The sequence below is a fragment of the Pseudorasbora parva genome, chromosome 18 (assembly GCF_024679245.1).
Source record: "Pseudorasbora parva isolate DD20220531a chromosome 18, ASM2467924v1, whole genome shotgun sequence".
Classification (NCBI taxonomy): Eukaryota; Metazoa; Chordata; class Actinopteri; order Cypriniformes; family Gobionidae; genus Pseudorasbora; species Pseudorasbora parva.
The window spans coordinates 20,259,909-20,271,896 of record NC_090189.1 but is presented as its reverse complement, the minus strand read 5'-3'; the positions used below and the strand labels follow the sequence as shown (position 1 = coordinate 20,271,896).

Sequence of the window (11,988 nt, the reverse complement as noted above, 5' to 3'; positions counted from 1 at the left end):
TTTTATTACAATAATAATGATATACTTATTACATTATGTGCAGTTATTACATAATGAGTTGCTACACACTATATTATTAATAGCTTTCACATCTTCTGACAATCCTGCACTTTGAATGACACTGCATTTCTTTTAGCTGCTATAGACCTCAGTGGCAGACTCTATCAGACAAATCTTAAGGCCAGGAGTTTTCCACGACAGAATCTATTATCCTAATTTTAAGACACATAATTTAGCCAGACTCCTCCCCTTTGCCTCAGGGTTGTATAAATGAAACATTGGCACTGCCTGCAACACAGCCTGAGAGGCCGAGACTGTAAAACTATGAAGAAACTTGGCATGATTCTGTTTGTTACGTTGCTTGCACTTTTTGCAGCGGGGAATGGTAGGATTTCTTTGTGGGTAGGGTGGTTGCATGTGTGTCTTTGTGGATCAAAGTGTAGGATGAGATATATGAATTTATAATACAGAGAAGACTGATTTTATACATTTATTATAATAATGCTTCTTAATGAGTTTGTAAAAACATTGCTTATTTGAGACAAGTACGTTTGTACGATTGTGTTTTTAGCCATGACATTAGTTTGTTTTAACCAGTAACATTAAGACTTGTGTGCACAAATGATACTAACATTTTATACATGTACAACAATACATTTTGGATATGATTTTGTCTCAGTGCATAATGCTGAAGAGCAGATTCAGAATTGGACTTGTGGCTATGGAGGACTCTGCCGTCGGTTCTGTTTTGACCAAGAATACATTGTTGGTCACCATGCTTGTCCACGCAGATACAGGTATAGAAAAAGACAACAAATAACTGAAATGTATTATATAAAATAGTGGTAACACTTTAAAAGTTTCACTTAAAGATTTATTTATCTTTGTTAATGTTTATTTTAACACATTACTAATACATTATTAAAATCTGGTTAACATATTATTTTAACTAACATTAACAAAGATGAACAAATACAACAAATGTTATTGTACTGCTCATCATTTTAGTTAATACATTAAATGTTTACTAATGAAACCTTACTGTAAGTGTTACCAAAATAGTATATAAATATGCAATATATAATATTATATATGGTTTATAAACACAAAAGTTTAGGGTTTAATTATTTAGATTTTTTTTTTAAAGAAGTCTCTTTTGCTCACCTAGGATGTATTTATTTGTTAAAAAACTCAATATTCAAAACTTAAATTGTTGATAACAATTTAAATAACTGCTTTCTGTGTTGATATATTATTTATATCATTTGAATTTTCAGAATTACTCCAGTCTTCAGTGTCACACAATCCTTCAAAAATCATTCTAATATGCTGATTTGAAACATTTCTTATTATCATCAATGTTGAAATTTCTTTTTTTTTAAATGGAAACCGTGATACATTTTTCAAGACTCTTTGATGAATAGAAAGTTCAAAATATCAGCATTTATTTGAAATATAAATCTTTTGTGAAGTTATTTACTGTCACTTTTGTGTTCAGCATTTATTAAACACAAATGTAAAGGTCATAATTCCTAACAATGATTTATCCGTTATTTTTTCAGATGCTGTGTGCAGTGCGTTTTGCACAAAAATAATCTTAGACTTCAGCTGGTGATTGATTTAAAAAACGACATCCTCAGAAGAATGACGTCATCACCAAAGACATCTTTATTTATGTTTCAGTGCTGATATGATTAAATAAACCATGTCTTTATCATTTAAAGTGGTGAATCTTTTTGTATTTAACAATGATTTAGATAATGTGCTTGTTTGAGAAGTGTGAGACTCGCAAAATAAAAAGCAGATGAAGTAATGAGGTGTGGAACAGTGCAGTTACACAAGGGAACGGTGTTTTAGCATAAATATAAACGGAGTAAAGCTGATGGGACAGCTAAAGCATGCCACCACTGTAAATCCAGGATTACAATTAATACATGGTTCTTTTTCAAGAGAGGCATGCCACACATTTCCAACATTTAACTCTATTCATTCTGTGTTTATGAAAGTCAGAGGTTTAAGTGGAGCCGGCTTTGCATTGCATTGCACAGCAGCCACTATAGAGACAATAACAGCCAATGAAGGGTCTGACCCAAATAGCTCTTGTGGAATGCTGCTTTTGTTAATTAAATGTTTGCCAATAGTTTTTACTCTTGTTCAATATCCTGAAATTTTCTTTTTTGGTTATGTACTTTGGTTCTTTAAGACAAAATAAACCAGAATCTATGGTTTACAACAAGTCAGTGGCCATTCACTGTGTGCTCAAATCATCTTTTATTATTCATTAAACTAGGCTATATCTTTTTTTATTTATTTCTTGGGACATATCCAATGTGGAAATATCCAATAGTGTTTAGCCAAAGATATAGAGGTTTTCATCTTGTTGAAGACATTAAAGTTATTAAAAAACATGGTCTATTAAACAATCACTAATAAAGGATTGGTATCAAAGCCACACGGTGTAGTTTTTCTCTGCTGGATGCCGCCTTTTCAAAACAAAGGTGTAGCTTGATGACAGAGATTGAGTGCAGATTCATGGGAGATGTCATCATCTCACCGCTGCATGGTGGAAAAGAATCAGACGGGACTCAGTATCACAGACACGTGCGTACCTATGTCCTTGTAATTGTTTTCTTTCATTACAACCTTCATTACAACCGTCATCCATCAAAACCTTTTAGCTAAATTGGTTTTCTTTATCCAACTGGATTGTGTAGTTTGCATATCCCGTGTTCCTGAAGCGGTTGGGTGTTTTGAGCCGCAGTTTAGTCTGCTATGAGCGAGCAATGGAGAGGAGGAGCACTGAAGTAAAACCCTGCCCACTATTCAATATTCCCTTTCACTTGGAAATAGGCCTTCTCTAGCCTAGAAATCTAGACGCACTCTAGCGGCAGCAAATCTAATCTGCCACGAGTATCGTCTAGCAACTCTCAATACACATCTGAGCTGTAAAACACCAAACTCTAGGCTAGACCTTCCCAACCCCAGAGAAAAGTCAGTTGCAACTTCCTGTTTCACTGGGACTAATTTGAAGTTACTTGCGGCCCTCCGGAGCGTCACTGAGTGTCCTGGTTAAAATAGCTTATTTCTCTGAATTTACACATTCTTTAAATCCAAGTCAAGACCGAGTTCAGAGAGAGCTGAGGCCGAGTCGATACGGAGACCAGAGAAAAGTCACAAAAAACATTAGAACTTAATTTGATTACATTTTTAGTTACGGAGGGCATGCAGAGAATGACTGCATAACAATTGCTGCCTTTTTAAAGCAATATGAATGTGCCGGAGGGAGAGAGGGCAGACGGCCTTCCGTCAGACGTTTTTGGGGGAGATGCTCAATTGTTGAGACTGTCATCTGTCATCGTATCTGTATTCATTTTTATTATTTAATCAAGATTTGTTTTTCTTTGTGACATTTTTGTCCTACTTTTTAAACAGTAAATTATATTAAAATTACACAGTTGAAACACATAATGTAACCATGTGACTTTCTGGAAAGCAGGATCACTACAGGTTGATGGCAGGTGAACCCGGCGTAAAACAGAAGCGAGAGCAGGCGGTGGGAGGGAGAGAACCTGGTGGGAGGCTTTAGACTAACATTAATCATGTGCAGTTGCGCACAAGAAAATCCCAATCATTGGACGTGTCAATCAAACATCAATTTAAAGAATTATTAACATACAGTAATAATCATGAAATATTTTGAATGGGACTTGAGTGGACTCGGAAATAAGTCCAGTTCTTAATATGTTTGACTACGAGTCTACAGAGTCCAAATGCAAACGAGTCCATGACCAGACAAAGACCATTAAAATATGGTTTTGAGACTGACTCAGAGTTGTGAGTATACAGCATTGCAAGTCAACAAAATATATAAGACTGTTCTAGGTATTTTATTTTAGTCTAAAAAATCTTACATATTGCGCCTTGAAGAAGGAAATCTGTATCAGCCATGTCTAAACCTGACAGACTGATAGACCTTAAACCCTATCATGAATTTATATCAGCCAATAAATGCCTTTCAAATTACAATACAAAAGTAATTTTAAGCCAAAACAAAAGTAGAATTATTGATGATTATTTTGAAAGCTTAAAAATCATCTTAGTAGGGGACCAGAATGTGTCACTTTAACCTCGTGCCGCCAGATGGCGACAACGCAACTTGGATTTTTAAAAAACGCATCAGGACTACAGAAGAACATGTCCCGGAAATATGAACCTTTTTTAAATATCTCCAGATGAATAAACGTATGGAGGACTGAGAGGTTTAAATTTTTTTTTTTTTTTAATTATTACTTCTTTGTTCTGTAAGAAAACAATCATTTAGCATGGACATATCCTCCGATGAAGCAGAAGACTGGTTTATGGAGTCTCTAAGCACGTGAGTCTGACTGCAGTACGTTAGACCTGTAACGTTATAGCGGTTGTGTCTGAACGCTCAATTTGTTTCCTACCTAGACAGCATTTTTGGGGATTAGGGGCGCGTTTAATCATCGACTAAACTCTGCATTTTGATTTCAGATACAAAGACCTGCATGTATTTCAACTGGAGCACCCGACAAAAGTTATAGAGTGGACGGGTGACAAAAGTAAAGCATCTCATTGCTTGAATCATGTAGTAGACCATTAAAATATAAAATCCATTGAAGGCAGTTTTCTCTTTTATATTATATTGCAGGTATTTGTGTTGCTGGATACACTGGAGCAAAAAGTGAAATCTTAGAGTTACTTTTGCCTCTTAAGTTATATGCTGGCGACAACCAGGTGAGTGAAGAAATAAAAAACAAAACAAATTCTGGTATGTATTTTGAATGCAATTCAATTCTGCCTATTGGTCACAACTTTAGGGTCTTTGTGCAGAAAGAGACTTCAAAGTACAGCGTGGTGGCTTTTCAGAGGAACCTGTTGAGTGTTTGATACATATACCTAGAACGAGGTAAGAATTAGATTATCTGCGAATGGGCTTAATAATACATTTATCTATTGTAACCATCTAGTTCAAACTATTGAGTGTGTTTAAATACTGCAGGGCGATTTGGCTTAGAAATGTCTGAGAAGTGTCTGATTTATTTATTTTTTTTAAATGAGTAGGCCTTTTTTGTGATGTATGTGCATGATTATATGATTAGTAACATTTGTCTATTTGCATTAAAAATAGCTTTTTCCACCTTTGCCGCCCACTATTCACTAGTTGGGAACCAGTGGTCGAGACTTATTTTTTTCTTTCGTAATATATCAGCTGACTGTTCTTTACAGGTGTGTGGTGACTAGTGGAAGTTCTAGTTCAACTTTGCAGATTTGGGATATTGGAGGCGATGATAATGGTAGGATATCTGTGTAGTTAAAGGGATAGTTCACCCAAAAATTTAAATTTTATTTTTATCTCCTTACCCCCAGTGCATCCAACATGTAGGTGTCTTTGTTTCTTCAGTAGAACACAAATTAAGATTTTTAACTCCAACTGCTGTGTGCCAGTCGTATAAGGCATATCAATGGGTAACGTTAACAATTCTATGAGAGCAAAAAAAAAACATGCTTAGATAACATGCACAAAGAGCCCTGTGACTCATAATGACACATTGATATCTTAAGACTCAAAATGATCAGTTTGTGTGAGAAATCGAGCCGTATTTATATAATTTTTTTATCTCAAATACAACGCTAGAATGCGCTTCACTTCCGGTAAGGTCAATATCCACGCTCTAGCATCATGTACGAGATTCACTTTTGCTGTTGGTGTAAACTACGCCAGATCATGTATACCGGAAGTGATATCTTTACACTTACACGACGCCAGAGCATGCCTAATGACCTTACCGGAAGTGAAGCGCGTTCCAGGCTGTTGGATATAGAGTAGTATACCAATATAATCTATTTTATTTTTGTAATTATTATAATAAATAATCATACGTTTTTGGATTCATGGAAAGTGTCATTTATATCTTACCTCATTTTTAATATAGATGTTATAAAAAGGACTGGAGTCATAAACCTCAAGAGCACATCTACAACAGCCATTAAAATAGCACCTGGATTGACGGACGATCCAACAGTTCTTCATGGTTCTTGTATAAGTGATGTTCAACTGACAGAGATCGCAACAGGACGGGGTCTGTATACAGTAGGTAATATCAAACCCTTTTACTTTAACCTTTTTTTAAATGAGTTTCAAAAGATATTTATTTATTTAATTAATTTCGAAACACATTTTTACATTAGTTAATTAGTAGAGGTTTAATTAAAATATAAGAGTGTATGTATATATATATATATATATATATATATATATATATATATATATATATATATATATATATATATATATATATATATATATATATATATAACATTTTATGCTTGTATAATTATAATTATTATTATAATTGCTAAGTAAACAGTTAACAAAATAAGAAATTACTATTACAATAATATTTTCATTAAAAATAAGAGTATTCAAGAATAAAATATACACTCCTGAACAAAATCTTAAGACCAGGGGATTCATTGCAAGTTTTACACATTTCGCACTAGTGGATCATAACCAGGTTGTGAGTGCTGCTTCAAAATGCCAAAAGAAGAAACAGGAGCAAGAGAAAAAAAATAGAGAGTAGGCAATTTATTGAAAACTGCATTTAAACTGAAACAGGCCGTTCATCAGCTGATCAAAAGTTTAAGACCATAGCCATAAAAAGGTCAAATCTGCACAAAAATATGGCTTTCATGGCATTGTCCTTCAAGCAGTCATATTGTCAAGATCTCCTGATGGCAAAGGCAAAAAGGCTTTCTCTCTTTGAACGTGGTAGGATTGTTGAGCTGCACAAGCAAGGTCTTTCGCAATGCGCCATCGCTGCTGAGGTTGGACGTGGTAAGACGCAGTAAAAAATCCTAAAAGTTATGGGACAAAAAAGTCAAGTGGTAGACCCAATAAGATTTCACCTGCACTGATCCGCAGGTTCCGACGGGTTGTCCGTTAAGACACAGGTCGATCCTCAACCCAAATTAAGGCCCTTACTGATGCTGACTGCAGCCCAATAACCATAAGACGTCATCTGCTAGAGAAGGGCTTCAAGAACAAAAAACGTCTTCAAAAGGCCACGTCTCCTCCCACGACACAAACTTGCCCGTTTAGAATTTGCAAAGGAGCACCAAACATGGGACATTGAAAAGTGGAAGAAAGTTTTATTCTCTGACGAGAAAAAATTTAACCTGGACGGTCCTGATGGCTTCCAACGCTACAGGCATGACAAGGAGATCCCACCTGAGATATTTTCTACGCGGCACAGTGGAGGAGGCTCCATCATGATCTGGGGTGCTTTTTCCTTCAATGGGAAAATGGAGCTTCAGGTTGTGCAGGGGCGTCAAACGGCGACTGGCTATGTGGATCTGTTGCAGCGGGCAACCCTCTTGACCGAGGGCCCCCGTCTGTGCGGTAATGACTGGGTCTTTCAACAGGACAACGCTGCAATTCACAAAGCCCGCCTGACGAAGGACTTCTTCCAGGAGAATAACATTGCTCTTTTGGACCATCCTGCGTGTTCCCCTGATCTAAATCCCATTCAGAACATTTGGGGATGGATGGCAAGAGAAGTTTACAAAAATGGACGTCAGTTCCAGACTGTGGATGCCCTTCGTGAAGCCATCTTCACCACATGGAGCAACGTTCCCACCAGCCTCCTGTAAACGGTCACATCAAGCATGCCGAAACGAGTTTTTGAAGTGATCAAAAAGAACGGTGGGGCTACTCACAACTGAGTCCTTTTTTGAACCTTTTAGTACTGTTGTGCGTTTATTTTTGGTCTATGGTCTTAAACTTTTGATCAGCTGATGAACGGCCTGTTTCAGTTTAAATGCAGTTTTCAATAAATTGCCTACTCTCTATTTTTTTTCTCTTGCTCCTGTTTCTTCTTTTGGCATTTTGAAGCAGCACTCACAACCCGGTTATGATCCACTAGTGCGAAATGTGTAAAACTTGCAATGAATCCCCTGGTCTTAAGATTTTCTTCAGGAGTGTATATAATAATAATAATAATAATAATTATAATTATAATAATAATATTTTACAGCACTTGACAAAAAAGAAAAAACTGCAGGGTTACCTATTAACATGCAGGCAGCCTATGACCTTAAAATCATTAGAAAGGTCTAAGGATTTATTAAAACATATTATATTAATAATTATTATTATAAAAATGTGCTTTTTATCTGTGGTATCAAATTCTTAATTTCTGTCAGGAGGTATGCAAAATCAAGAACAAGTCTGTCTTTAAATTAGTTATGAGTCTCTTATGCGTCCCATGAGTGGGAAAAAAAACTTCTATACACTGGATAACATGAATTGTCAAATTGTCATATACAAATATTTAGAGAGAAGTATTAGTTGTTTTTTTTGTTTTTTTGTTTTTTACCAAAATAGAAAGTAGTAAGCACTCCTGGTGAAGGAGACGCGCTGCTGAAGTGCCGCTCAGTGACAGCTAGGGCTGGGAATCGATTCCAAAAAGAATCGATTCCTCGATTCCAAGGCGTTGGGAATCGAGAGTCGACATCTCGGGGAATCGACTCCTCTTTATTCACTTGTCTCTCGCTTACTAATAATGATTGGAAGTCTATTTATTTTTTGCAAAAGGTTCTTTTGAACACTTAGTTTCAAATTACGAGTTAAAAATAAAGCAATTCAGCGTTTTTTTGCGTCATTGTGTGATGACGTCACTAGAACGTAATTCTAACTACTTATTTTTATGGTATGAAACGTTCAAATCGAGCCATATGAGAACGCATATCGCTGATTATTACTATACCTTTCCTTCACTTAGTTTAATAGTGTTTATTGTCATTGTTTCCTTCTGTGATGCTGCATCGTGGACAAGTTTGCTACATTTTGCACACAAAAACTCCATAATTTTAAATTGTGAAATGGTTCTGTTATCCACAACGGTAGGTTTTGAGCGCTGCTTACAGATGCAGATGTGAGGGTCTTATTTTAATTTTCTATTTTCTTTTATTTTCATTAATCCATTGATAACAGAAAGAAAATGCGCCTAGTACAGCATAATGACCGAGTCTATGTTGCTATAGTAATGAACGCAACTTGCTCGCGCATCTGATTGACAAATAAACTGCGCACTCTTATATAATTTTTTTTCTTTAATATTGTGGTTATTTTACCTCGTACATTCTGTGCAAGCACTTATTTGAATGTAGTCATTTAACTTAACTGTGCACATGCATTTTAGACATGTCATGTAGTTTTAAACATGCAATAAATGCACATCCATGAATAATGTGCTATCCTTTTGATTTATTAGGCTAAATCGCATTAACTTCTGGGCTAAATGGGCCATTTCAGGAGAATCCATCATTTAAAATGCATCAGAGTTATGGAAACGCATCATCATTTTACAAATAAAGTTTCGGAGAAGGATACTTTCTACATCCTTGTATCCTGCGGTCACTCCGGAACTAGGTTCACCATCGATTTTGTTAAAAAAAGAAGAATCGAAAAGGAATCGAAAACAACAGTGGGGGATCGATTCTTGGAATCGACTCCGTCGATTCGGGAAACAGGAATTGGAATCGGAATCGATTCCAAAAATTTCGGAATCGACCAGCCCTAGACAGCAGAGGGCGCTGATGAACTGCAGAATGCAGCCGGTTACCCCGGAAACCAGCAAACAAACAAATAAACGCGTTTAGTTTTTAAAACAGCCATTTGTTTTTGTAATCGCGATGTTGTTCATCACAGCACCAAATACTTAATACTTAAATACTTAATAGGCTTTTTATTTTCAAATTTAAACATTTTTATGTTTTAATCTGGACTACAACATACCCTAATAATTAGAACTGTTCTAATTATTTGTTATTGTTCAGTATAACTTTGAGATACGACTTCATTAGTTAACATGTTAATTCATTATTACCAAACTGACAAAGAATGATTAATTCTTTATAAGTATTTTTCAATGTTAATTTCTTAGTTACTTTTTAATAACATTAAAATCAAAATGAAAATAACTTTTTATGGACCTAAGATAAAACTTACAATGATCAGTATTTCTTAACTAACATTACCAAAAACATTATACTTTCTGCACCAAATGTAGCTATTGCTCAATCTTAGTTAATGCATAAACTAATGAGACCTTATTGTAATTTGTAAGCCTACCTGTTGTTCTTTATAGCCTAATTCTTTTGCACTTGCTCTGAAAAAAATCAAGAGACCACTTAACATTGATTTCTCAATGAGGGGTCTCTTAATTTTTTTTCCAGAGCTGTATATATTTGGTGCATTATTGTATTTAAATATTCAGTTATTTTTGTTCTTACAAAAATAGTTCTTAAAGCTGTTATGCTATGGCAACACTTTTTTTTGCAACTTATTTCAATATCGTGATAATATCGTATATCGTGATAAAACTTCATCAATTAATCGCAACATGAAAAATTGATATCGGCACATGCCTTATATATATATATATATATATATATATATATATATATATATATATATATATATATATATATATATATATATATATATATATATATAATGTATGTAAAAGAGAGCGAGAGAGCTCATTCCATTTGATGTATTTGTTTTTTGTTGTTTATATTTACAGGAAATGAGTCCTTAGATTCAGTGAGTGGCTTACAGTTTGTGAATGCTCATGCATTTCTCATTTGTGCGAGCAATGGCACTCTTCTCATGGGTGACACAAGAGATCCGTCAACTAGTCATTATCCTCTGGAAGGTAGTAAGAGTGGTTTGCACTGGTCATTCGGGTTAAGGACTGATGGCTCCCAGTCTGAACCTTCAATTGCAGCAAGACTGTCATCCTCCGCTCACGTTCTGCTGTCTGACCTAAGAGATTTACAGAGTCCAATTTGTCAAACCAGACTAAATATCCAACACAGTCCACCAAACAATGAGTTTCTGAATGTTTCTTGGGCTCCTGTTCTCGACAGCTGTCTGTCTGTGTCTGGTAAGTAGAGCTTTTTTCATTTCTGAAATGAGCTCAAATTTAGTCTTGCAAGACTGTGTTTGATTGTATTTATGTTTCATAATTTCGACCTATGTAAAGTCCATTGATTACTCGCTGATGACCTGACAATTTTCTTTTTTGAAGGGTTTGATGGAACAGTACACATTTATAACACAACAGATTGGAGCACAGAGGCCCAGAAGCCTCAGCCAATTTTTTCACACAGAGGTCATGAAATGTCACATGATGCAAAATACAGTGGCTCCCCAGCTGTTATCACCACCCATTCTTGGCATCAATCACGACCAAACACTCTTCTCTCAGCAGCTACAGATGGATCTCTACATGTATGGGACTGGGTGGACAAAATCACTGACAGATGATGATGCTGATCATTCAACAAATCTGTTCTGTGATGCATACTTGTACCATATTCATGTTTTTAATAGATTTGCATACTGTTTTTCTGTATGACTAGGAAGTGATATCAAACAATAAAAAAAAAAAAACTAAGTTTTTATAATGCTGAATGAAGTCATAGTTTTTGTTATTTTTGGACCAAAATGTATTTTCGATGCTTTAAGAGATTCTAATTAACCAACTGATGTCACATATGGACTACTTTGATGATGTTTTCCCTTTCTGGACATGGACAGCGTACACTTTCATGAAGGAACAGAAAAGCTCTCGGACTGCTTGGTGCTTGCAGTGGCAAAACTTGGCACTTGGTTGTTTCTAGGCAGTTGCTAAGGTATTCTGGGTGGTTGCTAGGGTGTTCTGAGCGGTTGCTAGGGTATCCTAGGTGGTTGGTAGTTGTCAGGTGTTACTATGGCGTTCTTATCATGTTCTTTTCCTGATTTAGCACTTAGCTAATCACTGTTTAAATAGCATGTAATTGTTCACTGTTTGTATGTGACTGATTTCTATGGCAGTTCAATAAACAAGTGATTAAATCAAATATAAATATACAGCAATACTCAAACATTTCCGCGCTCACTATTAACAAACCACATCT

General features: G+C 35.5%; 2 protein-coding genes across 2 annotated transcripts; both read left to right on the top strand.

Annotated features, from left to right (window-relative positions):
- The first annotated feature begins 324 nt into the window (after positions 1–324).
- defbl2 (defensin, beta-like 2) lies at positions 325–2,079 on the top strand. The gene is made up of 3 exons (XM_067423077.1): positions 325–385; positions 680–797; positions 2,007–2,079. The coding sequence occupies exons 1-3, from the start codon at positions 325–327 to the stop codon at positions 2,077–2,079; spliced, it is 252 nt and encodes an 83-aa protein (XP_067279178.1).
- Positions 2,080–4,196: 2,117 nt separating this feature from the next.
- On the top strand, positions 4,197–11,957 carry wdr73 (WD repeat domain 73). The gene is made up of 8 exons (XM_067423027.1): positions 4,197–4,375; positions 4,516–4,583; positions 4,673–4,758; positions 4,842–4,930; positions 5,251–5,318; positions 5,958–6,119; positions 10,611–10,973; positions 11,118–11,957. The coding sequence occupies exons 1-8, from the start codon at positions 4,323–4,325 to the stop codon at positions 11,354–11,356; spliced, it is 1,128 nt and encodes a 375-aa protein (XP_067279128.1). The 5' UTR covers positions 4,197–4,322; the 3' UTR covers positions 11,357–11,957.
- Positions 11,958–11,988: the final 31 nt, after the last annotated feature.